This window comes from Heterodontus francisci, chromosome 13, assembly GCF_036365525.1.
Source record: "Heterodontus francisci isolate sHetFra1 chromosome 13, sHetFra1.hap1, whole genome shotgun sequence".
NCBI lineage: Eukaryota > Metazoa > Chordata > Chondrichthyes > Heterodontiformes > Heterodontidae > Heterodontus > Heterodontus francisci.
This window is the reverse complement of record NC_090383.1, coordinates 96,494,271-96,521,438: the sequence shown is the minus strand read 5'-3', so window position 1 is coordinate 96,521,438 and position 27,168 is coordinate 96,494,271. Positions and strand designations below refer to the sequence as shown.

The window sequence follows — 27,168 nt, the reverse complement described above, 5'->3', positions numbered from 1 at the left end:
TGAACAATTGGGCAAAACGGTCGCTCCACTGACGTTGTACTCATTTTGGGCGCTATTTGAAAATCGCCTCCAATGTCTCAACAGTATCAGAATACCTTCTTGTCACATAAGTAAGCAAAGACATTCTTACAGAAACTGTATGTGACCATTCCAGCTGGACCTGTTGAGTTTTGTACTTGGTAAATGTTTCTGAAATTTTGTTTTATGTGTCTGTAAGTAACATAGATTGAATTAACATCATCAGCCATAATTTGTAGTCGTAGCAACTGTTCTATATAATTAATTGAAAGATATACCAGATCAAAAAATATAAGTTCAGTTCACCAATGAATCATTTGATGTTATTTTACAGATAATGGGATGTCGCAATGATGGAGGTCATTGCATTTGTCACTAACATTCTCTTTGTCACTGCAACAGTTAGAACAGTATACCTTACCATTTAAAAAAAAACTTTAAAAAGTATTTGGGATGTAAGTTGTTTTGTTTAGTCGTGGAATTATGCTGATATTCCTAAGCAATTTGTCCTCCACTATTGTGGTTTGGGACATCAGGAGTCGCTATCTGAATGATATCTGTCCAACATCCTCCAGTGTTCATTCATTATTCTGTACATTTCTTACAGGCTTAGTAAAGTCAATTTTCTATCACCGTCTAGCCAGGGTACATTTCGGTCTTCTGTGCGGAGGTTTCCAACCATTTACTTTGTTCCTGTAAGTACCAAGTAGTCACAATCTGTTACTCATATTAATGATTGGTTTTAAAGAGGACTGATTTTTATTTTGTTATTGGTACAGATCACAGTGTGTAGATCTCTCTACTTGATCACTCTATAAGTAGAGTTGTAATACTGGTCTAATATCTTAGACATGAACGGTTGTAATGACACTGATCATAGGGGCACTTATCACTCTCATAGGGCTTTGAAATTTTTCTGGAATTGGGACCAAAAGTGGGTCCTGACCCCGTTGGTGTCGGCTGGCCACACAGTGTTGTGATCTTACAGAAAGCGGCCAATTAAGAGGCCACCTCCGCGTTCGCCATCAAAGCTATCCTGTGGGACAATGGCTATCCTGATCAGACCATTGTTCACTGTGTATCACGTAAACTCACAAATGGCCCAAAGGTTGCCACTTTCAGTCCTGAAAAATACCCCATCTATCTCAAATTACCCTGGAAAAGCAAAATAACTCAAAAATTTGAACAACAGGTTTCACACTGCTACGATGCAGTGGCAATGCCAGTGGTATTTTTCACTAATAACATGCTGCTGTCAGTCCAAAAAGACGTTCTGCCTTCCACACAATTCAGCAACGTCGTGTATGAATTTCAGTGTCATTGCAATGCCAGGTATGTAGGGCATACCTCCCAACAATTGACTGATTGAATCAAACAACATGTTCCTTCAGCTGTTTGTATTAGGCAGAGTATTGACCATACTCAACCAGCTTGCGCTAGCAAAACCCAAAACAAAAGGTTTGCTGTTAGATGTGATTCTGCGATTGGGCAGCACTTGTTGAATAATCCTTGAGTGCACTAATTTAACAACCAATTTAAGATAATCAGTTGAGCTCGTAATGTGGCTCATTTACACTTGCTAGAAGCAGCATACGTTCAGATGCAGGGAATCGTTTTCTGCAATATGTTCAAGCCTTGCACCTTTTTTGAATTACCTGGAAGCTTGGGGAGCCTATCGTTCCCCGTTACATTCTCCATAGCAACGCCTTGGCCAATTAAAGTCAACTTGCCAACCAATCAGCACCCTGTTCTCGTGTAGTATAAATTGTTGTGATCGTTTAAAATTTGGCATTCTTGTGTTTGTCCTGATCAGTGCAAGACAAAAAGCTTTGGCAACTTGTCTGTTTTTTCAGCAATATACAGAGAAAAATGGCAACTTAATTAGACATGAGTTTTCCATCTCATTGGCTGGTTCTTAATCATTTGTGCAGCATTTATATTTCAACAATGTTCTGAAATACGTTCTGAAATGATAAAATTACATGAAAATTTTGGGGTCCTTAGCAGACCCGTGTTATACCCAATTCCATGCTATAGCGGACCATGTTATAGCGGGGTCCCAGTGTATATACATTATATTCCAATTTGCTTTCATATTCATCAAAAGCTATTTACAGTAGTGTCCTCGCTCCTAACAACTAGGTATATTTGGAAGAGCTCTGCAAATGCAAACAAGTTACTAGTATCAAGCACCACTGTGAAAATGGAATATAATTCCTACACAGAAACAGGTTCTGCAGCTTATTTAGAATAGAAACCGGATAACAAGAGACCAAAATGAAACAGTGAGATACAATACATACGTAGAATTTTTTTGATAAATTTGTAACAATAATATTACAATTGATAATCATGTTGTATGACATTGTTTGTACCCACATAAATAACGTTGAAACAGTGGCTGGAATTTTACCATGTGGAGGAGGCCCCGCCCACTGGCAAAAGGGTTGGGGGCGAGCCCAGCTCTGCTGGGCCTGGAAGCCATGCAGCAATTTTGCATGGCCCAGGCCCTTAATTGGAAGAGGTCTGGCCTTCTGCCCTACTGAGGCAGGAAGTCCCGCCTCCAAGAGCTGCCAGCCAGTCATGTGGGCTGGCAACTCCTCAGTCCCAGCAGCACCACTGGGAGTGTGACCACTGCTGGGACTGCATCCAGCCAAGACCGGCAAGATGGAGAAGGCCCCGGAATAGAGGTAAGTGTGTGGGGGCTCGCCAGGGACAATTGGCCGGGCCCCAGTGTGGGGACTAGGGGGTCAGTCGAGAGGGCAGGGGGAGTTGTTCCAGCGGGGGCGGCTTGTGCCACAGAGGGGGGGGGGGGGGTCCCAGGTGGAGAGATGTCCAGCCACCACTGGTAATATACCAGCGGCAGCAGGAGGAGGCCCTTAAGTAGCAATTAATTGGCCACTTAAGGGCTTTAATTGGCCTGGGGCAGGCGGGCTGTTTGCCATCTCCCCTGCTGCTGGTAAAATTGCAGCAGGGGCAACTAGGCAATGGGAATGGCACTCCTCTCCACCTCGCACAAAATATTACGCACCCACCCACCCCCAACCGCCTCCAGCATGCATCAAATTACAGCCTGTATCATGAACAATAGCAAATACCAGGGAATGATGTCAAGCCTCTAACTTTATAGTGTAGGTGACAGTCATAAATCTTTATATGATTTTAAATAAATGTTATGATGCCATCTGGCCTTCTTAATTAGGTTACCATCTTGTCTTCACTCCAAGGTATGCCTTATCCAACCATAGGAAGACTCCTTGGCATGATTAGTGAAAACTACACCATTTTAAACCAGATACATTTAGTTAGTTAGTTTTGGAATCAAACCCATTTTTAGTAGTATACGATGAATAAATAAAAACATCTAAGGGGTGAACTTAGCCTACGCTAGCATCACGCAACAGGCTCTTGGTGAATCGGCCGCCTATTTTTCACAATGCCCAATCTTCTTTCCACTGAAAGTTCACAGCCTTTTTGGAGAATCGTTTCCTAGTCTCACTTCTTGGCAATATTTTCCAAGTAACTGGAAAATAAAAAGTGGCACAGTGAAAGATTGGCTGCCAATTTGCTCCAAGCCCATTTCACACTGCTGGCAGAAACCAATTTAACCTGCCTGAGAATCCCATTTTTATCCAAGTCACAACAAAGGATATGACTTGTGAGTGACTTCTGTCCTTTTCACACATAAAATAAAGACAGGATTCCACATTTATCCAGTGTGTAAATTTAGGAAAAGAGCCAAGGTCTGTGATGCAGAAGACCAACAAGACTGAATAGATGAGGAGAAAAGCCAGGTTATTATAACCTGCAATTCTGAAGAAGGGTCACTGACCTGAAACATTAACTCTGCTTCTCTCTCCACAGATGCTGCCAGACCTGCTGAGTATTTCCAGCATTTCTTGTTTTTATATCAGATTTCCAGCATCTGCAGTATTTTGCTTTTATTATTATAATCCATGCTGGGGACATGGGTTCAAATCCCACCCCGGCAGATGGTGGAATTTGAATTCAATTAATAAATCTGGAATTAAATGCAAGTCTAATGATGACCAAGAAACCATTGTCGATTGTCGTAAAAACCCATCTGGTACACTAATGACCTTTAGGAAAGGAAATCTGCTGTCCTTACCTGGTCTGGCCTGCAACCACAGCAATGTGGTTGACTCTCAAATGCCCTCTGAAATGGCCTAGAAAGCCACTCAGTTGTATCAAACCGCTACAAAGTCAATAAGGAATTAAACTGGATGGACCACCCAGCATCAACCTAGGCACTGGAAACGAGAAAAGCAAATCCAGCCCTGTCGACCCTAAAAGTCCTCCTTACTAACATCTGAGGGCTTGTGCCAAAGTTGGGAGAGCCGTCCCACAGATTAGTCAAGCAGCAGCCTGACATAGTCATATGGAATCATACCTTACAACGTCCCAGATACCGCCATCACCATCCCTGGGTATGTCCTGTCCCACCGGCAGGTCAGACCTAGCAGAGGTGGCGGCATGGTGATATACAGTCAGGAGGGAGTTGCCCTGGGAGTCCTCAACATTGACTTCGGCCCCCATGAAGTCTCATGGCATCAGGTCAAACATGGCAAGGAAACATCCTCCTGATTACCACCGCCCCCAACCACCCCCCCCCCCCCCCCCCCACCACCCTCAGCTGATGAATCAGTGCTTCTCCATGTTGAACACCACTTGGAGGAAGCACTGAGGGTGGCAAGGGTGCAGAGTGTACTCTCTCGTTGGGGGACTTCAATGTCCATCACCAAGAGCGGCTTGGTAGCACCACTACTGACCGAGCTGGCCAAGTCCTAAAGGACATAGTTGCTTGACTGGGTCTGTGGCAGGTGGTGAGGGAACCAACAAGAAGGAAAAACCGACTTGACCTTGTCCTCACCAGTCTGCCTGTCACAGATGCAGCTGTCCATGACAGTATTGGTAGGAGTGATCACTGCACAGTCCTTGTGAAGACGATTTCCCGTCTTCACATTGAGGATACCCTGCATCGTGTTGTGTGGCACTACCACTGAGCTAAATGGGATAGATTTCGAACAGATCTAGCAACGGAAAACTGGGCATATTTGATGCACTGTGGGCCATCAGTAGCAGCAGAATTGTACTCGACCACAATCTGTAACCTCATTACCTGGCATATACCCCACTCTACCATTACCATCAAGCCAGGGGACCAACCCTGGTTCAATGAAGAGTGCAGGAGAGCATGCCAGGTGCAGCACCAGGCATATCTCAAAATGAGGTATAAACCTGGTGAAGCTACAACCCAGGACCACTTGAGTGCCAAATAGCATAAGAATGCGATCAACAAAGCTAAGTGATCCCACAACCAGTGGATCAGATCTAAGCTCTGCAGTCCTGCCACATCAAGCTGTGAATGGTGGTGGACAATTAAACAACTGGAGGAGGTGGCACCACAAATATCCCGATCCTCAATGATGGGGGAGCCCAGCACATCAGTGCAAAAGATAAGGCTGAAGCATTTGCAACAAACTTCAGCCAGAAGTGCTGAGTGGGTGATCTATCTCGGCCTCCCCCTGAAATCTCCAGCATCACAGATGCCAGTCTTCAGCCAATTCGGTTCACTCCACATGATATCAAGAAATGGCAGAAGGCACTGGATACCGAAAAGGCTATGGACCCTGATAACATTCTGGCAATAGTACTGAAGACCCGTGCTCCAGAACTTGCTGCGCCCCTAGCCAAGCTGTTCCAGTACAGCTACAACACTGGCATCTATCCGGCAATGTGAAAATTGCCCAGTTATGTCCTATACACAAAAAGCAGGACAAATCCAACCCGCCAATTACCGCCCCATCAGTCTACTCTTGATCATAAGTAAATTGATGGAAGGTGCTGTCGACAGTGCTATCAAGCAGCACTTGCTTAGCAATAACCTGCTCACTGACGCTCAGTTTGTGTTCCGCCAGGGCCACTCAGCTCCCGACCTCATTACAGCCTTGGTTTAAACATGGATAAAAGAACTGAACTCAAGAGGTGAGGTGAGAGTTACTTCCCTTGATATCAAGGCAGCGTTTGACCAAGTATGGCATCAGGGAGACCTAGCAAAACTGGCGTCAATGGGAATCAGGGGGAAAACCTTCTGCTGGTTGGAGTCATACCTCGCGCAAAGGAAGCTGGTTGTGGTTGTGGGAGGTCAATCATCTCAGCTCCACGACATCACTGCAGGAGTTCCTCAGGGTAGTGTCCTAGGCCCAGCCACCTTTAGCTGCTTCATCAATGACCTTCCTTCAGTCATGAGGTCAGAAGTGGGGATGTTCATTGATGATTGCATAATGTTCAGCACCATTCGCGACTCCTCAGATACTGAAGCAATCTGTGTGGAAATGCAGCAAAACAGGATAATATCCAGGCTTGGGCTGATAGGTGGCATGTAACATTTCGCGCCACACAAGTGCCAGGCAATGACTATCTCAAACAAGAGAGAATCCAACAATCTCCCCTTGAGATTCAATGGCATTATGATCGCTGAATCCTCCACTGGGGCTTACCATTGACCAGAAACTAAACTGGAGTAGCCATATAAATACCATGGCTACAAGAGCAGGTCAGAGGCTAGGAATCCTGTAGTGAATAACTCACCTCCTGATTCCCCAAAGCCTGTCCACCATCTAAAAGGCACGTCAGGAGTGTGATGGAATCACCCCTGGATGAGTGCAGCTCCAAGAACACTCAAGAAGCTCTCCACCATCCAGGACAAAGCAGCCCACTTGATTGGCACTCCACCGCCGACGCACAGTGGCAGCAGTGTGTACCATCTACAAGATGCACTGCAGCAACTCACCAAGGCTCCTTAGACAGTAGCTTCCAAACCCACAAACTCTACCACCTAGAAGGACAAGGGCAGCAGATGCATGGGAACACCACCACTTGCAAGTTCCCCTCCAAGCCACGCGCCATCCTGATTTGGAACTATATCGCCGTTCCTTCACTGTCGCTGGGGCAAAATCCTGTAACTCCCTTCCTAACAGCATTGTGGGTGTACCTACCTCATGTGGACTGCAGCAGTTCAAGACGGCAGCTCACCACCACCTTCTCAAGGGCAATTAGGGATGGGCAACAAATGCTGGCTTAGCTGGCGACTCCCACATCCCATGAACAAATTTAAAAAAAGTTTTTTTGCAGCACCTTTTTCACTTTGAACAGTTTCATAACATGAGGATTGATGCTATACTTTATGTGTGCCCTCAGATTCCCAGATCTAATAATTAATCCAATTGCAATAAATTTTGTATAGGGATTCATAAAGCTCTTCATAAATTTTTTGCCTCCCTGGTAAAGTGAATATCATCACAAGAACCTGAATCTTTACAGCCTAAAATTTAACTACAGTAATTAAATGTAACTTTAAGTATGCAGAAAGAATTGAGATTAGTCAGATACTACAAAGTGCAATGATCAATCTGGACATAAATATTCAGAAGGAAATGGTACTAGAAATGTAAATGGAGCAGAAAAGCCACCAGAGTCATATCGTATGAAGGGCAGAATATGGAAGACGGTTGGGGAGGAGGTAGCTGAGGCACGAATCATCATTTTCCAAAGATCCTTGTAAGAGGGAAATATGGTAAAGGTCTGGAGGGTAGCAAGTGTTACACCCCTATGCAAGAAAGGGAGAGGATATACCAGCAAACTATAAAACAGTGAGGTTATTTTGGTGCTAGGGTGAAAACAGGAGCTAAACCCATTTGCAAGTTTAGTTCTAGAATACAATTTTGGTTCTAAATGCTGATCGTAATTACCATAATTTTGTACCTAATGACCATTATTTAAAGTTGCCTGGAGGCATTAAACCTAGGTTTAGCACTCAGGTGCAGATTAGACACAATCTTTGTGGAGCAGTATGTATGGGCTCCATGAACTCACTTCCACTGGAGCTGTGAAATGGGCTTGCTGACAAAACACAGCAGGTTTCAGGATGGCTCAGGGACTGAGTGAGAGGGCGCACAGGTTCTCGTATGCTGCAGTGGAGGCCCTAATTGAGGAGATCCAGAGGAGGAGGGATGTTCCGTACCTCCAGGGGAATGCAGTCGACCTTGCCCTCCTGTCCCTCTCTCCTCCAGCAGCTGCTCTGCCTGGCCTCCTCCAATTCCTCCTGCAGACTAAGGGAATTCCCTAAAATGATGCAGTGCCCAAGCACTCACTTTCTCCTGGTAACCTATGGGATGTCCAGTAAGGTAGAGTAGCACAGCAAGCACTCAGTCTTTTTAGCTGAAGACCTCAGAGAATTTCTCAAATAAATGTTGACCGTGTTGATCAAATCTTGACAATATATCCCAGAAAGTCTCCCAATGTGTTTCAAAAGTCATCTTCAAACCTCCAGCAGAAAGTGAAAACTAAAACCTTTAAGTAGTGCTTGAAATTCTCAACAATGACTGGTTTAGTCCTGTTCAGTTGGTCACTGTTAGGAGAGGTCATTAACTGAAACATTATCTGTGAAAATAACACATAGTCTCTTTAATGAGCACTAACAGCCAATTTAATTCTCAATCAGCCCCTTAGCAATTCTTTGGGTGGCCATTACCAGCGCTGACCTCAACTCCTTTATCAAGATGGCATCTTGCGCTAAGCATGGGCTAAACTGGCTTTGCAGTTTAAGACCTCATCTTGGCCACCCCGTTACCTATTTAGTGCCTAAAGTATTCAGCCAAAGTTGCCCCAGTTAGTCTTACCTGTGCTGTGGAAAACTTCTCCAGAGTACATAACAGAAGATGAAATGAGGAAACAGTTTGAAAGCCGTAGGCTAATTAGGGAATGGATTTGTAAGCAATGCAAGCACAATGGATGTGGCAGAGAGCCATCCTTAAAAAAAGGGAAGAGAGCTAAAACAAAAATAGAAAATAAGGCTGTCAAGTAAATAAAATACAATAGTGGTTAACAGGAACCCAATATTCAACAGAAAACGATTGAAAAGCAAAAAAAAACTAAAGCTCACTTAAGGAAGGATGTGAGGGTCCTTGAAAGGGTACAGAGGAGATTCACCAGAATTGTTCCAGGGGTGAGGGATTTTAGCGATAAGGTTAAGGTGGAGAAGCTGGGGCTGTTCTCTTTGGAGCAAAGGAGATTAAGGAGAGATTTGATAGAGATGTACAAGATTCTGATAAGTTTGGATAGGGTAGACAAGGAAAAGATGTTCCCATTAGCTGATCATACAAGGAGTAGGGAACACAGCTTTAGGGTTTTGGGCAAGAGGTACGGGAGGGATGTAATGTTAAGAAGAACTTTTTTACTCAACGAGTGGTAATGACCTGGAATTCACTACCTTTGAGGGTGGTGAAAGCCGAAATGATCAATGATTTCAAAAAGACACTTGAGGAAAATAAGGGGAGATGGTGGCTTTTTATTTTGGTGGTAATGTCACTGAACTAGAGACCCAGGCTAATTCCATGGGCATGGACATGGGTTCAAATCAAACCAAGGCAGCTGCTGGAATTTAAATTCAATTAATTAATAAAAATCTAGAATTGAAAGCTAGTCTCAGTAATGGTGCCATGAAACTATTGTTATGACCAGGTGAGAAAGAGGTCTAGGGTTCCCTTTCAGCCTTCACCTGGTCTTACTATAACAGGGTTTAATTTTAAACACACCGTGTTTTTAGCTCCCCCTTGGTGAATCCTTGTTCAATGCTTTCCAATTATAAGGCAAAGAAACCAGCACAACAGGTTTTCTCAGGTTTAAAGAAGAAAAGTGAAATTTTATTAAACTTAAACTCTAATTCAGTTAATGCCTATGGATTCATGACGCACCCACGCTAGCATGCATACGTGATACACACATGCAAATAGAGACAGAAAGGCAAAAAGAGCAGAAGAAAAATAAAGTGGAAAGGTTTGAGGCAATATCTGAAGAGTTATTGTTACGGTTCTTCGAGCTCAGTAAAGGCCTGCTCAAGTCACACAAAAAAAACCTGACCCGAACCCGACGGAACCACATCAGACGCGAGCCCGACCTGTCCTGAGTCCCTCCATTCCCCCCCACCCCGCGCCCGAACCGACCCGACTTGAGCCTGACCTGAGCCCGACCCGACCACCGGAATGTTCCCTTTATTTACCTTGCGACTCCCAATCTTCAGGAAACTGCAGCATGAGCATGATGACATTATAGAGACACTCGCTCGCTCACTGCGCAGACTCAGAGTTTCCCTGCCTGATGTCCCAGACTCCCAGCTCAGGTACGTTTTTAACTTTTAACACTTACCTGCAATTCTTGCTGTGTGTGTCCAACCCGGACCCGACCCAAGCCCGAAGGCTGGACCCGGAAGAGCGGCCCGACCCGACCTGACCTGAACCCGACACATATCGGGTCCTGTCGGGATCGGGTCGGGGAGCAGGCCTTTACTGTAGAGTCCTTGATTGTAGGTAGATCTTGCTTTTCGTTGGGGCCCATTATTTTTCTTAAATCTTGTTCACTGTAGGAGACTTTTCTCTCTTGGGGTTCATGTGTCTTCAGTGGGTTTTAGAGTTCCGTGAGAAAGAGATGGTAGCAGACAGGAGAAGCTGTGGTGAGGCAGCCAGGAGAGGTCTTTTCAATCCAGGAGCAAACAGCTTTCTGCTGACTCTCAGTTCAAAACTGTACAATTCAGAACCCCCCAGAAACTGCCAAGCAGGTTAGTCATCTGACTAACTGGTTTGACCACGTCTGTTTGTGGGTTGTATTAGAGCAGGGGATAGCTCCTTTTGTTCCAGGCACTGTCTGTTAATATGCAAATATGTCTTTCCAGCCAAGGGCCTGGCAACCCCTTGTCACAGGCCTTCTCTTCTTCCCAGCAACAATTTGAAATTTAATGTCCATATGGCAAAATTAATGTGCCTCATTCTTGGCAGTTGGGGCCTGCATGACACTATCATTGATTGTCGTAAAAACCCATCTGGTTCACTAATGTCGTTTAGGGAAGGAAATCTGCTGTCCTTACCTGGTCTGACCTACATGTGACTCCAGACCCACAGCAATGTGGTTGACTCTTAACTGCCCTCTGAATTGGCCTAACAAGTCACTCAGTTGTCAAGGGCAATTAGGGATGGGCAATAAATCCTGGCCTTGCCAGCCACACCCACATCCCATGAAAGAATAAAAAAACTTGCAGGGTTGCTATGGGGGATACAGCGGGGGAATGGGACTTACTGGATTGCTCTACAGAGAGCCAGTATGGACTCAATGGGCTGATCGACCTCCTTCTGAACTGTAATGACTTTATGATTCGACAAAGCAGCATGGAGCGAAGTACTAAAACTGTTGGACTTGTGAACGGGAAGTTTACTTTTAAAACATTTTCTGATGGTTCATTGGATAGAATGATGGTTATTTGTATCTACTTTCAAAATGTTCCATATCACAGAAGTACTCTTCACCATAAACAGTTCAGTTTTTGAGGCTTTCTGAATAATTCTGTGTAATAGTAATGATATTGTAACATTAGCAATGAAACAAACTTGAATGAAATGGATCCAATGATTCTACCAATTAATATGTGATTAAAACCAAGATTAACTGAAGTTAAAACTATTGATCGAGATTAATTGCGATTAATTTTGTTAATCATTTGACATTCGGAGTAGATAAATCCAGATAAACAATTAGCATCCACACAGGCATGATGAAGAAAGAAATTGCATTTTTAGAGGGTATGTGGTACAACCACAGGATGCCTCAAAGTGCTATACAACCAATTAAGTGTTGAAGTGTAGTCACCGTTGTAATTTAGTGAAACACAGAAGCTAATCTAGGCACAGCAAGGTACCACAAACAGCAATTGAGGTAAATGACCAGATAATTTGTTTAAGTTATTGTTGGTTGACAGATAAATATTGGCCAGGACTCTGCGAAAACTGCCTTGCAATTCTTCCACTAGTCCCTTGGGATCTTTTACATTCGCCGGAGGGAACAGACTGGACTTCAGTTCAATGTCTCGTCTGAAAGATGGCACCCCAACAGTGTAGCACTCCCTCAAAGTAAACTGAAGTTGTCAGCCTGGAGGTGCTGGGGGCTCAAAAATAGGGCACCAGCCAGCATGTCAGTTACCTGCGTAAGTAATGTTAACCAGGGTGGACAGGGTGGGACAGGTCTCCTGTTTTCCATATTGAGGCCAATTAAAGTATTTAAAAAGCTCATTAAGTGTTTGTTGGAGGGGGAGATTGGAATTTTAAAGGGGGCACATGGGTTTCAGGAGGTGTCTGGTGCAGATCTGCTGAAGGGAGCCAGATACAGAGTGGGGAGCCAGTCACGGCTGCCCAGGGCATCACTCCGGCCCTATACGTGGGTCAGCAGGGCAAAGGGGGACTCTGCATTTGGTAAGCGGGTGCCCTTGATGTTGCACAGATGGCAGGAGAGTGGGCAGCACTTAGGCATTAAACAGGGTTATCACACCTCCTGGCATTGCTAAGGCAGAAGAGCAGGGGGCAAGGATACCAAGGACAGTTGAGCAGCCGCCTGTCCAAAAGAAATGCTGTGGTTGGCAATGGGGGCATGACTGTCAGATTTCTGGCCCAATTGCAATGAGGGGCAACACCCTCCACAGGAAAGGCGAAACCCTGAGCAACAGGAGGGCACATGAGAGGAAAGAGGGGCAAGAAGGCAACACAGGCCATACCTTCAACACAGGACCGACCACCCACAACAGAGCTACCTGGAGATGATCAAGAACCAGTGCCGCAGGAGATTGAGACTCTCCAGACAAATAGTCATTGACATCTGTGCCCTTGTCACTGAAGACCTCACACCTCACAGCACTGGTCACCATGCCCTGTCAGCTGTCAAAGTCACTATGGCCTTGAACTTCTTCACTTCTGGCTCCTTCCAAGGATCAGTGTGGACCTTGGCATCTCACAGGTCACTGATGCCCTCATCGCCAGGGCTGGTCAGTACATTCATTTCATGACAGACGTGGCCTCGCAAGGACAAAGGGCAGTGGGTTTCACCACCATCACTGGATTCCCCCAGGTGCAGGGCATTGATTGCACCCATGTGACCATCAAGGCACCCAGTGACTGCCCACTCTGATCCATCAACAGGAAGGGTTTCCACTCCCTCATCATTCATCTGATCTGCAACCACAGCAAGAGCTTCCTCCATGTGTGCGCTTGCTTTCCCAGCAGCTGCCATGACTCCTTCATCATCCTCCAGTCCATGCTGCCTCAGATCTTCACTCCAACCGTCAAAGTGCATGGATGGATCCTAGGGGGACAGGGATATACCTTGAAGAGATGGCTACTCACCCCTCTGCGGGTGCCCCTGACAGAGGCACAGAGGTAATGCAACCAATGCCACCAGGACAACCATTGAGCAGGCCATCGGACTTCTGAAGATGAGATTCTGGTGCCTGGACCAGTCGGCTGAAACCATCCAATATCCTCCTGCAAGGGTCGGTCATTGTAGTGGTCTGTTGCGTTCTCCATAACACGGCCCTTCAGAGAGGTGTGGACCTTGAGGATAGTGAAGATTGGAAGGATGAAACTCATCCGGGGAGGAGCAGGAGGTGAGAGGAGGCAGAGGGAGATGACGCTGAACGATGAGGTGCCCCTGCTGCATGACACGTTGGCCTCCTCCTGCCACCCTCTGGGAAGAGAAGCTCCCTGCTCTCCCTCAGGGCCTCGAACATTAGATCCGTGTCAGCATCGATGACGCGAGGGGCAGTCCTGCCCCGGGTGCCAGGCCTCCGGCTCTCCTGTGACATCTCACTTCTCTCTGGTGCCGTGGAAGGCTTTGGCACAAACCACAGATTTCTTCCTTAAGTTAACTAGCAGCCTCAGTGACATGGAGAGTCTAAATCAGTCCCAAACTTCCTCTGACCCACTTCCGTTCCTGCCCTCACTGGCTCGAATTGGACAGAAAACCCGTCTCCGTACCGATTAAGGGTTTAACCACGCGAATACTTTAACTTTAATCAGTTCCCCACCAGAGGTAGCTCTCTGACCCAGCTCCTGTTTCTCGCCCCCATGACAAATGTTCAGCCCAGAGACTCAGCCACTGAACCGAGGCTGATCGGCTTCTTTCTGTGCTGTAACTGCGATGATTCTCTGAATTTGTCAATGCATCAAACACTAGCTTTTTGGATATTTGGAAGCTGTTCTCTTTAGGATTCAGCAAGATCTTCCAGGTGATTTTTCCCAAACAACAAATCCTTTGAGTTGAGAAGCCATGGAATTGAAATTAGTTTTGGGCAGTACTGCCAAATGGGGGTCAGTGAATCGGTAGCCCATTTGCTCATGGAAAAAAAATGGAACGAAGTGTAAAACAAGCTGCTGTATTTTGCACCCCGTATATTTTCTTTGATCTTCACATCTACAGTGAAGTTAGATTAATTGAAGGTGTCAGCTGAGGCTCAGTGGTAACACTCTTTTCTCTGAGTCAGGAGGTTGTGGGTTCAAATCCCATCCAGAGATTTGAATACTTAATCTAGGCTGACATTTCAATAAATACTGAGGGAGTGCTGCACTGTTAGAGATGCTGTCTTTCAGATAAGAAATTAAACTGAGACCCCATCTGCACTCTCATGTAAACGTAAAAAATACAATCGCCTTTTTTGAAGAAGAGTCGGGGAGTTCTGCCCAATGTCCTGGCAGTATTTATCCCTCAGCTAACATCACTAAAACTGATGATCTGGTCATTATCACATTGCTGTTCCTGGGAGCTTGCTGTCCGCAAATTGGCTGCCCTACAACAGTGACTACACTTCAAAAGTACTTAATTGACGTAACGTGCTTTGTGATGCCCTCAGGTCATGAAAGGTGCTATATAAAAACAAGTCTTTCTAATAGTTGAAGATTTTTAAAGCATAAGAAGATTTTTAAAGCATAAAGTTAACAGTAAATCTGAATGATCAGAGAGAAATGCATTTTGAATATTTTCATACAATAACTAACATAGGTGGCGTATTACACTGCCCTAATATTAGGAAATCTTAAAAAAAATAAACATTTTTAGAATACAATGACCAGAAAAACTAAATACTGGGAGCATTTTCAAATTCACCAATGCCACCTTAACAATGGTAGCATACAATAAAAAATGTCACATTGTTGCACATTCTTTTCAAGGACAATGGTGTTAATTGGATTCTAGGCAATCAACAATGGTACAATGGCACGCTCTGAATTTCAGTATGGAACATGACAGCCCAGTTCAAAGTCCTTTTTTAAAATTTGCATTTACCTCGAGTTTGTGACGCAATCTAAATCAAGAAGCTGTGATGAGGAGTGCAAAACTTTAATTTTAAATATCTGGACATTGAAAGAGGAAGGAAAACTGAGAAAGGTAAGGAATACACAGTTTTCGAATCCTAGGACAGAATCCATTTATAGAGGAGACAGTACAATAAGTTTTGATTTCACTTTGAGGATGAAGAAGGAGTGTGTAGATAATAGTATATGTGCAGCTTAGGAAGAACGAGAAAGGAAAGTTCCGAGCAGCAATCGCCATAATACTGCCTATAAAATAGAGATAAGAAAAGTTGTAACAGGGGTTGGAGTCTATAAGTTAGAAGATTGCTTCGAGGATAAAACAAGCTTTTTTCTAATATCGCGACCAGAAGTGCAAGAAAAATGCTGAAATTAAAACAAAATAAGTAAGTCATAGAGTGTGAGATTTGGTGCTTCTTTAGGCCACAGTTTTTATTCAGCCTTTTCTCGAAAATTGAAAGTTTTTGAAGACTGCTGATGGTCCTTATTCCAAGGACTGTAGTGTAATAAACATGTCCAATAATCTGTCCTTTGTACCATGCTTAGAATAAAATTTATCTCTGATAATTATTCCAAAAGCAGGGTGTGATTGGAATAAAGTGATATACTCAGGAATTTATTTTGCCGGCATTTCAAAATTGACAGGCATGAATTATAAATCTTACATTACTTGATGAAGAATTAATGACTGGGTCCAAATTAAGGGTGTAACCAATTTGAGGGTTTTAGTGTTACAAAACCATGTAATTGAAGCTCTAGTCATTTACACAATAGGTGTAGCCATAAAGACACTCCCTGGCAATCTTTTTATAGTACATGTAAACTCTCTATCCAATCTGATCACAAAGTTCCATTTACCCATCTCCCATGTGCTTGCTGACCTACATTGGCTTCAATATCTCAAATTTAAAATTCTCATGCTTGCTTTTAATTCCCTTCAATGTCTCATTCCTCCCGATCTCTGTAATCTCCACAAGCCCTACATTCTACAGAGAACTCTGTGTTCCTCCAACTCTGGCCTCTTGTATATTCCCCACGCCCTTCACCCCACAATTGCTGGCTGTGACTTCAGCCATCTAGGCCCTAAGTTCTAGAATTCCCTCCCTGAAACTTTCTGCCTCTTCACCTCTTTCCCCTCCTTTAAGACCCTCCTTAAAACCCACCTGCTTTGGCCAAGCTTTTAGTCACCCCTTCCTATTATCTCCTTCTTTGGCTATGCTTCACTTTTTGTATGATTACGTTTCTGTGAAGCAATTTGGGAGGCTTTCCTGTTATAGGCGCTACATAAATGCAAATTGTTGCTCTTTTTGTATATGGTTTTCTTATTATTTGGACTTGAACTTCCCCAGACTCCTGTCCTTCCTGAATACACTTAGAGCTTAACTCATCTCAACATAAGCATCGGGGCCCCACTTCTTCCCCTTATCAACCAAGGACGCCCGGTGAGACTGAGCATGCCTACACTGATGCTATACCAGGTCCCAACCAAAGGCTTCAAAACAGGAACTCCAGGCACCCCCGGACTCCATTGCGCTGAAGGCATCCTTAGCACTGCAGGGATCTGAGTAGCATTGTGAACAAACAATGTGCTCCAGGTAGCCTTCCCTTTATAAAGGCGCAGTCCCTGTAAAAGGGAAGTTGCAGCAATACACTGCAGACTGCTGGACAATCACATTTTGCCACTGAGGGAGAAGGAGGATGGCACACCAGGGGAAGGAGAGGATTCACCGCTTTAGTGATACCACCCTGGGTGCACCATGCAGAGAGGTGGCGGCCAGGAAGGTGGCCATGTTTTAGCTGGGGGGGTCAGGAGGCCCTCAAGACTGAGTCTCCGAAGTTGATGGGAGCACGTGGCAAGGGTTGTCAGTGCCCAGAGCGTGGCTCCCAGAACCTGACAGCAGTGCTAAAAAAGTTTAATGCCCTCATTCAGATGGTCAAGGGGAGTGAATCCATCTGCACGTCACGTCTCTCACTCACCACAGCACACACCCCTCACACTGCTCAATGCATCATACCCCATCACTCACCCCAGCACATCCTTACACTCAGGACTAACTCCTAACATCCTTAGACTACACCTTACCCACACGCACCTTCCAATCGCTGCAGCCGCGCACACATCTCTGCACAGCTCTGTGAACCTACAGCTGTTCAGCTATGGCAGGCACAACACACACTGACACACAGTCACAGCGATTCTGCCCTCTTCCTTGCAGGAATAGGGCACCCACAACAGGAGGGAGATTAGTGCCCTTGAGGAGATGGTTCAAGGATACTAGGCACCGATGCCACAGAGCTGGTGGAGCCTGGCACTGCCAAGGCCACTCTGGATGATGGTAAGTTGATGCCTCTGCACCTTCTCTACTCACACCTCACTCTCATCCTGAAAGTTCCATAAAATGGAACCTGCCAATGGAGTGAACGTGGACCTTCTGCTTTCCTCTCCACACTGCCTTCCTTCGCCCTCACCCTCCTCTTATGCTTTTGTGCTTTCAGATAGTCAAGAATTGCCAGCTGCTCAGCTGGTGCAGCCTCAGGTGGAAGGCTGAGAGGAAGAGCACACCTCTGAGGAAGAAGCACTGTCACTTCACCTTTCATTCACAGCTACCAGCTCAGATGCATGAACATTAGAAGCTAGTTTAGAGTTGGGAATTGCATGTGGTGAGTCACCGGGCACGAGTGGGCTGCAGCTAGGATAGGCAGATAGGTCCAGTAGAGGAGACCTCCCAGCAGCAGGCTGGGTGGCTATCGGAGCTGGAGGCTGAATGTCCCATTGAGGGGGCCGTGGACAGGAAAGGCATTATTCCCAAACTATTCTGCCAGAGTAAGTTTCCCTTCCGCTCTGAGGGGCCTAATGGTTTTGGCCCTAATTTTTTTTTACTTATATCAACCCCTCCGAAGGAGCCCCCATGTTGAGGCACCCACGCAGTCTCTGACCTGCCTCAGCAGCGCCCAGCTCTCCCTGTGGGGCTGCCGAGGTTCCAGAGCTGCTGGCCCTCTGATTGGGCCGGCAGCATTGGGAGCCCACCCACCATCCTTAATAGAACTGTGAACACGAAGGCGGCCAATGAGGAGATCACCTGTGGGAACATTGCACCATTGGACGCACTGCCGGCAAGTGCAGTCCATCTCACTCTGCCCAGTTGCATCTGGTGGATCTGGTCTCCTCTCTTCTTCCACCTCCTCCTCCCGAAGTAACCTCTGGATTCCAGGAGATAATGCCTGTGCCGTCTTAATTGCGAGGTTGTGGAGGATGCAGCATACCACCACAAACATGGAGGCCCTCTCAGATGTGTACAGCAGAGATCCCCCTGAGCGATCTAAGTAGTGAAATCTCTGTTGTAGGAGCCCGACGGCTGGCTCCCCGGTGTTGCAGGTGTTTCCAAGGCTTTCATTGAAGGCCCTCTGACCTCGCATGGTGGAATGGTGCAAGGCAGTCATGAGCCATGTGTGGAGGGAGTATCCCTTGTTACCAAGCTGCCATCCTATTATCTGTCTTGGAGGCCCAAAGACGCTAGGAATTGCTGACTGTTGTAGGATGAAAGCATCTTGGGTGCTGTCAGCTAAGTGGGCATTCGCCGAGATGAATTTCTTGGTGTGGTCGCATACCAACTGTATATTGACACAGTGGTAGCCCTTGCAGTTGCAGTATTGCTGCCCGTCAGTGTGAGGGCCCACAGAGCCTCATGCGTGCAGTCAGTGGCACCCGCACCAATGGGAAGCCCGTTATCCTAGCGAACATACCCTTTCATCCTGGTCTTCCCCTCTCAGGGAGAGGAGGATGAAGTCCCTCCTCCTTCTGTAGACTACCTCTGTCATCTCTCTGCTACTTCTGTCCAGAGCAAACTGCAACACATTGCTAATGTCGCCTGCTCCCAACTGTAGGGATCCCGTTGCATAGTAAGAATGAGTGACGGTGATCTTCACAGTCACTGGGAGGGCCGTCCTTGGCCTGATTTGAGGCTGCAGGTGCATTGTGTAGAAGGTGGCACTACCTTATACACAAACACGTGTCACTACCTCCTTTGTGAAGCGTAACCTCCTGAGGCACTGCTCCTGCTACTTGCAACCTAGAAATGGTGCTTCTGAAAGACCCTTTCTGATTAGAGTCGTCTGAGGAGTGCTGTCCCTTTCCTCCCTCCTCATAGAGGTTCTGCACTCAGCCTCTTCCTCTGCCTGTCCTGCTCATGTTGCAGAGCAAGTGGCATTGCAGTTGCAACTACTGGCTCCAAACCAATGCAAAGCAGTGTTATTTTCTGTCTTTCTGTGGTGAGCAAGAACCTCCAAATTCCTCCAGCAACCTACCAGTGCTACCATCAAATTTGCTGCAACTTGTTGAGTGGCCCTTTAAATAGCCCAGAACAGCGCTGATCTTGCTTCATAACGCTTGTTGTTTCAGGAGTGAATAAGGAAGGCGTCAGCCCATTGGCATCAATGATGTCATGATCGCATATGATCAACGACTTTGGCCGCATGCAGGGAACAGACCAGTGTGCACCACTCCAGTTGAGTTACACCATGTGGGCCGAATGGGAAGTGGCCAGCGATGCCGTATGGCTTTCCGCGATTGAATTTCACGCCCTATATGTGCAAGGTGCACACTTGATTGGCTAAATGGCGTTTTCTTTTCCTATGTTACTTATGTTCTTATAATTTATGACACACGTGATGACATCTCCATGACCTTTTATATTTTATGAAGATGATGTCATGACTGAGAACCAATGATACAGTGAGAAAGAAACATTTCAAAGTGATGTCTGCAGTCTCTACAGGGATAAACTGTATGGTGGCGGCTGTCTCGACGTCGGGAGAAACCGATATCGAGATCCTGTGTCGCCTCTTTTCCGGAAGCCCGCCGAATTTAGTGCCAATCAGGCACTTAAGTGGCCAATGGCGAGCCAAGATAGGATCTCGGACCCTGTTGCCGGAAGTTCCATGGAAGCAGTGGCTACTGCTGGAGGTGATCATCCTGGAGGCTGAGGAGCGTCGCTGGAGCTAGGCCTCAGGTAGGTCATGGCGGGAGGGGTTTTGCGGGATGGGAGTTGCGGGGGAGGGAGGGGAAGGGGGGGAGTCAGCAGCAGGGTCCCCCTTCCTGATGCCAACTCTCTCGTTCAGGCACTGTGCCTTTGAAAGAGGGACCCCCACCCCATCACCTGCACCCCGATCCGGAGCCGGCAAGCAGCCTGCACAGTTTTCCATGGCATGCTTCCCGTGCGGCAATAGGGCCACCCACCGCATGGCTAATTGTGGCTGCAGTGGGAAGAGGCCTTTATTGGGGGTTAATGACCCAGTTAAGGGCCTCAATTGGCAGCGTGGTGGGAAAGTCGTTCTCAGGCCTTCCTGCCCTGCACTAAACTTTGGCAGAGGTGGAATTGTGGTGGGAATCACCTCCCCCCCACACCGGCCCCCTCCCCCCACCACCATCCCACCTGATTTTATGCTCTCGCTGCCTCTAAACCGCCACAGGGGAGAGCATAAAGCCCCGCTCCCCCCCTCCCCCCCAATATCTTTAATCATTGTACATGCCGATAATTGCAATTTTTATCCCTCACCTCCCTGATGGCCCACTAATGTAGTACTAGCCTTATAAATCAGATGATCGCAGGTTCAATTCCTTGTAAGCGCTGAGTTTGTTGCTTTCAGCCAAGCCTGCAGTTGAGGTGCTATAATTGGCTTCAGTGTCCCTGGGGCTAGGTTTCTTACTCGTGATCGCCATCCAGTGATCCCTGGGGAAAAGTGGGGTCATGTGAAGAGAAGATGAGGCTCAATTGTGAATCATGATTGCATAACCTGCTGACACTCACTGTCTAGCCACACACGAAGAATCACTTAGCTCTTGATCATGCTTTCCCTCTATATCAGTCGAAAAAGAAATGTGAAGGGAATGGAAATGAATGCTCATGTCCAAATGCCTTCATTCTTTCATACTAAACAAAACATTTTCAGCTGTGCATATGCAGCTGTACAGTCTATTAAAAAATGTTTTCCCTAGTTTCCTCTGCTTTTCTCTCCTGAGAACAGTTACTCATCATTCTTGCTGGGTGCAGTTGTGCAGGTGGCAACAGCTTTCCAGTATCTTAACAAGGTGGCTATTTTTCATGAGTGATCATAGATAATAAATGTTGGCAGGTTATTCAATCATTGGAGTTATACAGTTGAATCTGATCTCGTCCTCACCCATGCCTTTTCTTGCAGGCGTGACTGGGTAATGAGCATGAAATGGTTTTCTCCCTCCCTACCTCACATGCACTGAAGTCAATTGTTGCACCAGTTCAGATTAGCTGTCTCAAGAGAGACTATCATAGAAGTTTACAGTGCAGAAGGAGGCCGTTTGGCCCATCTTGCCTGTTCCGGCTCTTTGAAAGAGCTATCTATTTAGTCCCACTCCCTGCTCTTTCCCCATAGCCTTGCAAATTTTTCCTTTCACGTATATACCCAATTCCCTTTCGAAAGTTCCTATTGAATCTCCTTCCACCACCCTTTCAGGTAGTTTGGATCTGGGACCTTGTCTGTAAAGCTCAGTTCCACTCTGTGGAATTGTATTGTATTTACCATCTGAGCCACCAAGGGAGATCCCCAGAAGGGAACATTCAAAGTAAAATAAAATAAAAATAACTTAACAACTACTGCAGATGAATCCTATGATCCACTGCCCTAAACATGTGAGATAATCATGAGGTGAACTAATTATGTCTTCTGCTGAAGCTGGACCCAGGAGTCCACAGTGTCTGCAGCTCCTTGTAATTAATTTGTTTTGTACACAGAGTGCTGCTTTATTAAAGGAGAAGGATAGCATAAACACAACCTCATCTGCACATGGTTTGTTAGAAGCCATTTACATTAAGGCAGTGATAACACCACCGGTAGAAGCTAAAAATAACCACCAATCATTCAAAGATCACACAGTTCAAGCCCCTGGCTCGTAGAAATAAATATTTCAAGAACTCAGTTCTGTTACTCAGTAAATCTAAAATGGTGCGGCAAATTGGCATCCCTCAGTTTGGTAGGAAGCCAAATGACATTTGCACTTTTTCAGAAACACCTGAGAATTGTTAAAGCGCAGAGCACAGGTCCCAATATTGTTGTATGTTCGCTTCAAAAGTGATGTCCCTTTAAGAACTTGGTATGTTAGTGAGCTAAGTACCAGGACATAGTCATGTGACTAGAAGCCATTGTCACTCTGCAGCTGTAACACCCTAGACAAAGGTTCTGTATTGTATATATTAGTTTAGTTGTTAATAAATCTGTTCGAGATCTTCAAGGCATTGGAATCCATGAACCTCATTATGTTGCTTAACATCACATAAAGATGCATGACTTAAGCAACAGAGTATATTAACAGGTTGAAGGCAGAGCAACAGAAACTGAATGCAGAAAGGGAGAAACATCAGAGAAAACAGCAACAGCTGAGACACAAATTCTCCGAGCAATAGCTGTCAAACCACTAAAACGATATATGGACTCTTAAGCTTCTACACTCGTAAATTTCACAATCCCTATCCTCATACTCAGAAATTTTATCATCTCTATCCCTGTAGAACTAATTTTGATATCCAATTTTATGTGTTTATACTTAAAACGTTTGAGACTTTTCTCTGGAAAGAAAGGGGATGTTGTATGATCGCTTCAATAGTGATGAACTTTTAAGAACTCAGTATGCTAGTGAGCTAAGTACCAGGATGTAGTCATGTGACTTGAAGCCATTGTCACTCTGCAACTGTAACATCCTGGACAACGGTTCTGTACGTAGTTTGCTCTGTATTGTATATACTAGTTTTGCTGTTAATAAATCTGTTCGAGACCTTCAAGGCATTGGAATCCACGAACCTCACTGTGTTGTTTAACATCATATAAAGATGCATGACAAATATCTCCCCAGGCATTGAGATTGGTCCCTGTCATGCTAGGCCCCCACCTGCCAAAAATGAGGCACATTAATGAACATTGATTTTAAACTGTTACTGGAATTAAGAAAGGACTTGTTAAACGGATCAGCCGTGGCTGGAAAAGACATTTGCATATTAACAGACAGTGTTTGGAAAGACAAAGCAGCCATTCCCTGACACATTCAACCGACAATGGACTTTTGATCACCAGACGTTGAAGGTTGGTGAGCTCATATTCCAGGTTGACTGCTAAGATGGCCGAATACACAAAGAGACATGGTCAAACCAGCTAGTCACATGACTAACCGGCTGGGCAACCTGAGTTTTTTGAATTTGTACAAACAGTTTGGGCAGAGTGTCTGTTTGCTGCTGGACTGAGAAGATCTCATCTGTCTGCTCCCATCTCTTTCTTACAAGCCTCTGAATCCACTGAAAACACATGTACCCCAAGAGAGAAAAGTCTCCTATAGCGAACAAGGTTTAAGAAGAATACTGGGCCCCAACGAGAAACAAGATCTACTTACAATCAAGGACTCTACAGTGAGCTCGAAGAACCGTAACAGCAACTCTTCAGATATTGCCTCAAACCGTTCCACTTTATTTTTCTTCTGCTCTTTTCAGTCTCTATTTGCATGAGTGTATTGCGTATGCATGCTAGCATGGGGTGCGGTGTGTATCCGTAGGCGTTTACTGAATTAGAATTTAAGTTTAAGAAATGTCAACTTTTCTTTTTTAAACCTAAGAAAGCCTGTTTGTGCTGGTTTCTTCGCCTTATAATTGGAAATTGGTGAACAAGGATGCACAAGGGGGAGCTAAAAACATAGTTATGTTTAAAATTAAACCCTGTTACGGTTAAGACCAGGTGAAGGCTGAAAGGGAACCCTAGACCTCTTTCTCACCTGGTCATAACAGTCCCATTCTCTTCCTTTACCCTTCCTTCCCTTGGCAGTCATTGATTGATATGGGGCACCGAGAAACTAAAAGCAGGGGAATAAAACTTTAATAGGCAAAAAATGTCAGTATTATTTCATGATTTGAAACTAGATTTTCTGATCAGATATAAGCTTGGATGTGGAGTGATGAAACACACCCATCCAACCCCACATAAATCTTCACAGTCAATTTGATTTTAATTTTAATATGCTAGCTCCAGGCCTAGGAAACACCTGTGACTGGGAACTCGCTCGCTCATGGGTGTGAAATCTCACGCTGCTACAGAACTTAAAGATCTACAGCAGCTTAGGAGAACGTCTTTGTGATTTTGAGGATCTGAATGTCAGAAATTGTCTGTGGATAAACAGTCAATGGCTCCGATTTTAACTGCCAGCGAGTTTCCAACAGAAAACTGGATTGGCGAGTTAATTTCGCGGCAGCACGTGGCAGAATGTGAGCTGGCTAATTTTAACAGCAGGGCCTCGTTTAAATCAACTTCTCACTTGTTCCAGGTAGGATGTTGGTGGGAAGACGCAGCCCAGAACCGCCCAGCAACAGTGGGCAAGTGGCAGTATCAACTGGGGTCCCACAGTCAGGGGCAGAGATTAATTTGTGGCAGTGGAGGGCTAAGGTTTTTTTGTGGGAGCTGAAGGAGCACTCCTGCCTCCTTTTGGGCCTCTTTTGGGCCCAGTCCACTTCAAAGGGGAGCAAAGGGGAGGAAAACCAATGAAGAGGGCGAAGGCCAGGAGCTGGGGGATAAAAAAGCATTTTAAGGAGGGTTTTGAAGGCAGTGAGTGAGATATCAAGGTAGAGATGCTGAGGGAGGAATTTCCAAAGGCCGAGACCAAGGTGAGTGAATGAGCAGTCAATGATGGTAGAGCAGAGGGAGCAGGGAACTGCTTGTGAGTTTACTTGAATGGGATTTAGGGACTGCTGATGAGTTTACTTGGATGGCAGATTGACTTCTTACTGATTATAGATTAAAGTGATGAGCCTCAAAGATTCATGGGACAGTGCAATCTAGCATGTTACATCCACCATGATCTCTGCCGCTGACCCTGGCAAGTCTTTTGAGTCATCTGTATACCTTTGGCAGGATAGTGGCACAGCCTGGGTGCCCTCAATGCCCCAAAAAGATCGGAAAGTCTGCCAAAGAGTTTTGGGCCTGAGGGGTGATGGGACCCTTTGGGAGGTGCCCTCACAGCCTCTTTATAAAAGGGGATCATTTTTTTTTTAATGTTGAAAAAAGTGATGAGATAATTTTAGGCCTCAATCCTGGCCTGTACACCCAAGTGGCCCTGGCACCTGTCAGTGGTTGGCCAGTACATCTATTCTTAATACTTTTGTCCTAAAGAAGGCTTGGGGCATGGGAAGTCTAATATTTGGTCAGAGTCAGAGTTAGACAGCACAGAAACAGGTCCTTCGGCCCATCGTGTCTGTGCCAGCCATCAAGCACCTAACTATTCTAGTCCCATTTTCCAGCACGTGTCAAGACCCCTCAGGATCTTATATGTTTCAATCAAGTCGTCTCTTACTCTTCTAAACTCCAGCGGATATAAGCCTGGCCTTTCCTCATAAGACAACCCACCCATTCCAGGTATTAGTCTAGTAAACCTTCTCTGACTGCTTCCAATGCATTTACATCCTTCCTTAAATAAGGAGGCCAATACTGTATAAAGTACTCTAGATGTGGTCTGACCAATGCCCTGTATAACTGAAGCATACCCTCCCTACTTTATATTCAATTCCCACTTATTTCAATCACCTTTTAAGGGTAAATGGGTGGCTGGAGGCTACAACCCAACAAGGCCACTCTGAGCACTTTAGTACTAGCCCAGCACCCTGCCTTAAGAGTGTCCCAGCCTATTTTCTAGTCATTATAGCGGACTGCTGTCTTACAGTGGGAATCCGCTGGAATCACTGCAGATTTTCGAGGTTGTTGTGTCTATGACATGAACAACTCAATCCCATGGGTTGTCAATTACATAGGAACATAGGAGCAGGAGTAGGCCATTCAGCCCATCGAGTCTTCTCTACCATTCAATACGATCATGGCTGATCATCCACTTCAATGCCTTTTTCCCACACTATTCCCATATCCCCTTATGTCATTAGTATTTAGAAATCTGTCAATCTCTGCTTTAAACATATTCAATGATTGAGCTTCCACAGCCCTCTGGGGTAGAGAATTCCAAAGATTCACTACCCTCTGAATAAAGAAATTTCGGTCTTAAGTGGCTTCCCCCTTATTTTGAAATTGTGTCTCTCGGTTCTAGACTCCCCAACCAGGGGAAACATCTTACCTGCATCTACCCTGTCTATCCCTTTAATTATTTTGTAGGTTTCAATGCGATCACCTCTCATTCTTCGAAACTCTAGAGAATACAGGCCCAGTTTCCCCAATCTCTCTTCATAGGACAGTCCTGCCATCCCAGGAACAAGTCTGGTGAACCTTTGTTGCACTCCCTCTATGGTAATGATATCCTTCCTAAGGTAAGGGGACGAAAACTACACACAGTACCTCAGGTGCGGTCTAACCAAGGTTCTATATAATTGAAGCAAGACTTCACTACTCCTATATTCATATCCTTTTGCAATAAAGGCTAAAAACCATTAGCCTTCCTAATTGCTTGCCTCACCTGCATGTTAGCTTTCAGTGACATATCAACGAGGACACCCAGGTCCCTTTGTACATCTACACTTTCTAATCTTTTACCATTTAAGAAATACTCTGCACATCTATTCCTCCTACCAAAGTGGATAACCTCACATTTTTTCCACTTTATATTCCATCTGCCATGTTCTTGTCCACTCACTAAATCTGTCCAAATCCCCTTGAAGCCACTTTACATCTTCCTCACAACACACATTCCCACCTAGTGTTGTGTCATCCTCGAACTTGGAAATATTACATTTGGTCCCCACATCCAAATCATTGATATATATTGTGAACAGCTGAGGCCCAAGTATTGATCCTTGCAGTACCCTACTAGTCACAGCCTGTCAACGTGAGAATGACTTGTTTATTCCTACTCTGTTTTCCGCCCGTTAATCAATCCTCAATCCATGCCAGTATATTACCTTCTATCCCATGTGCGTTAATTTTGCTAACCAACCTCCTGTGG

General features: G+C 45.4%; 1 protein-coding gene across 1 annotated transcript in view; it reads left to right on the top strand.

Moving 5' to 3' along the window:
• stpg4 (sperm-tail PG-rich repeat containing 4) overlaps window positions 1-27,168 on the top strand; it is an 81,213-nt gene that overhangs the window by 38,302 nt on the left and 15,743 nt on the right. The window contains exon 3 of the mRNA XM_068044146.1: window positions 626-713. Coding sequence (XP_067900247.1) covers window positions 626-713 — 88 coding nt within the window. The remainder of the gene's footprint in view (window positions 1-625; window positions 714-27,168) is intronic.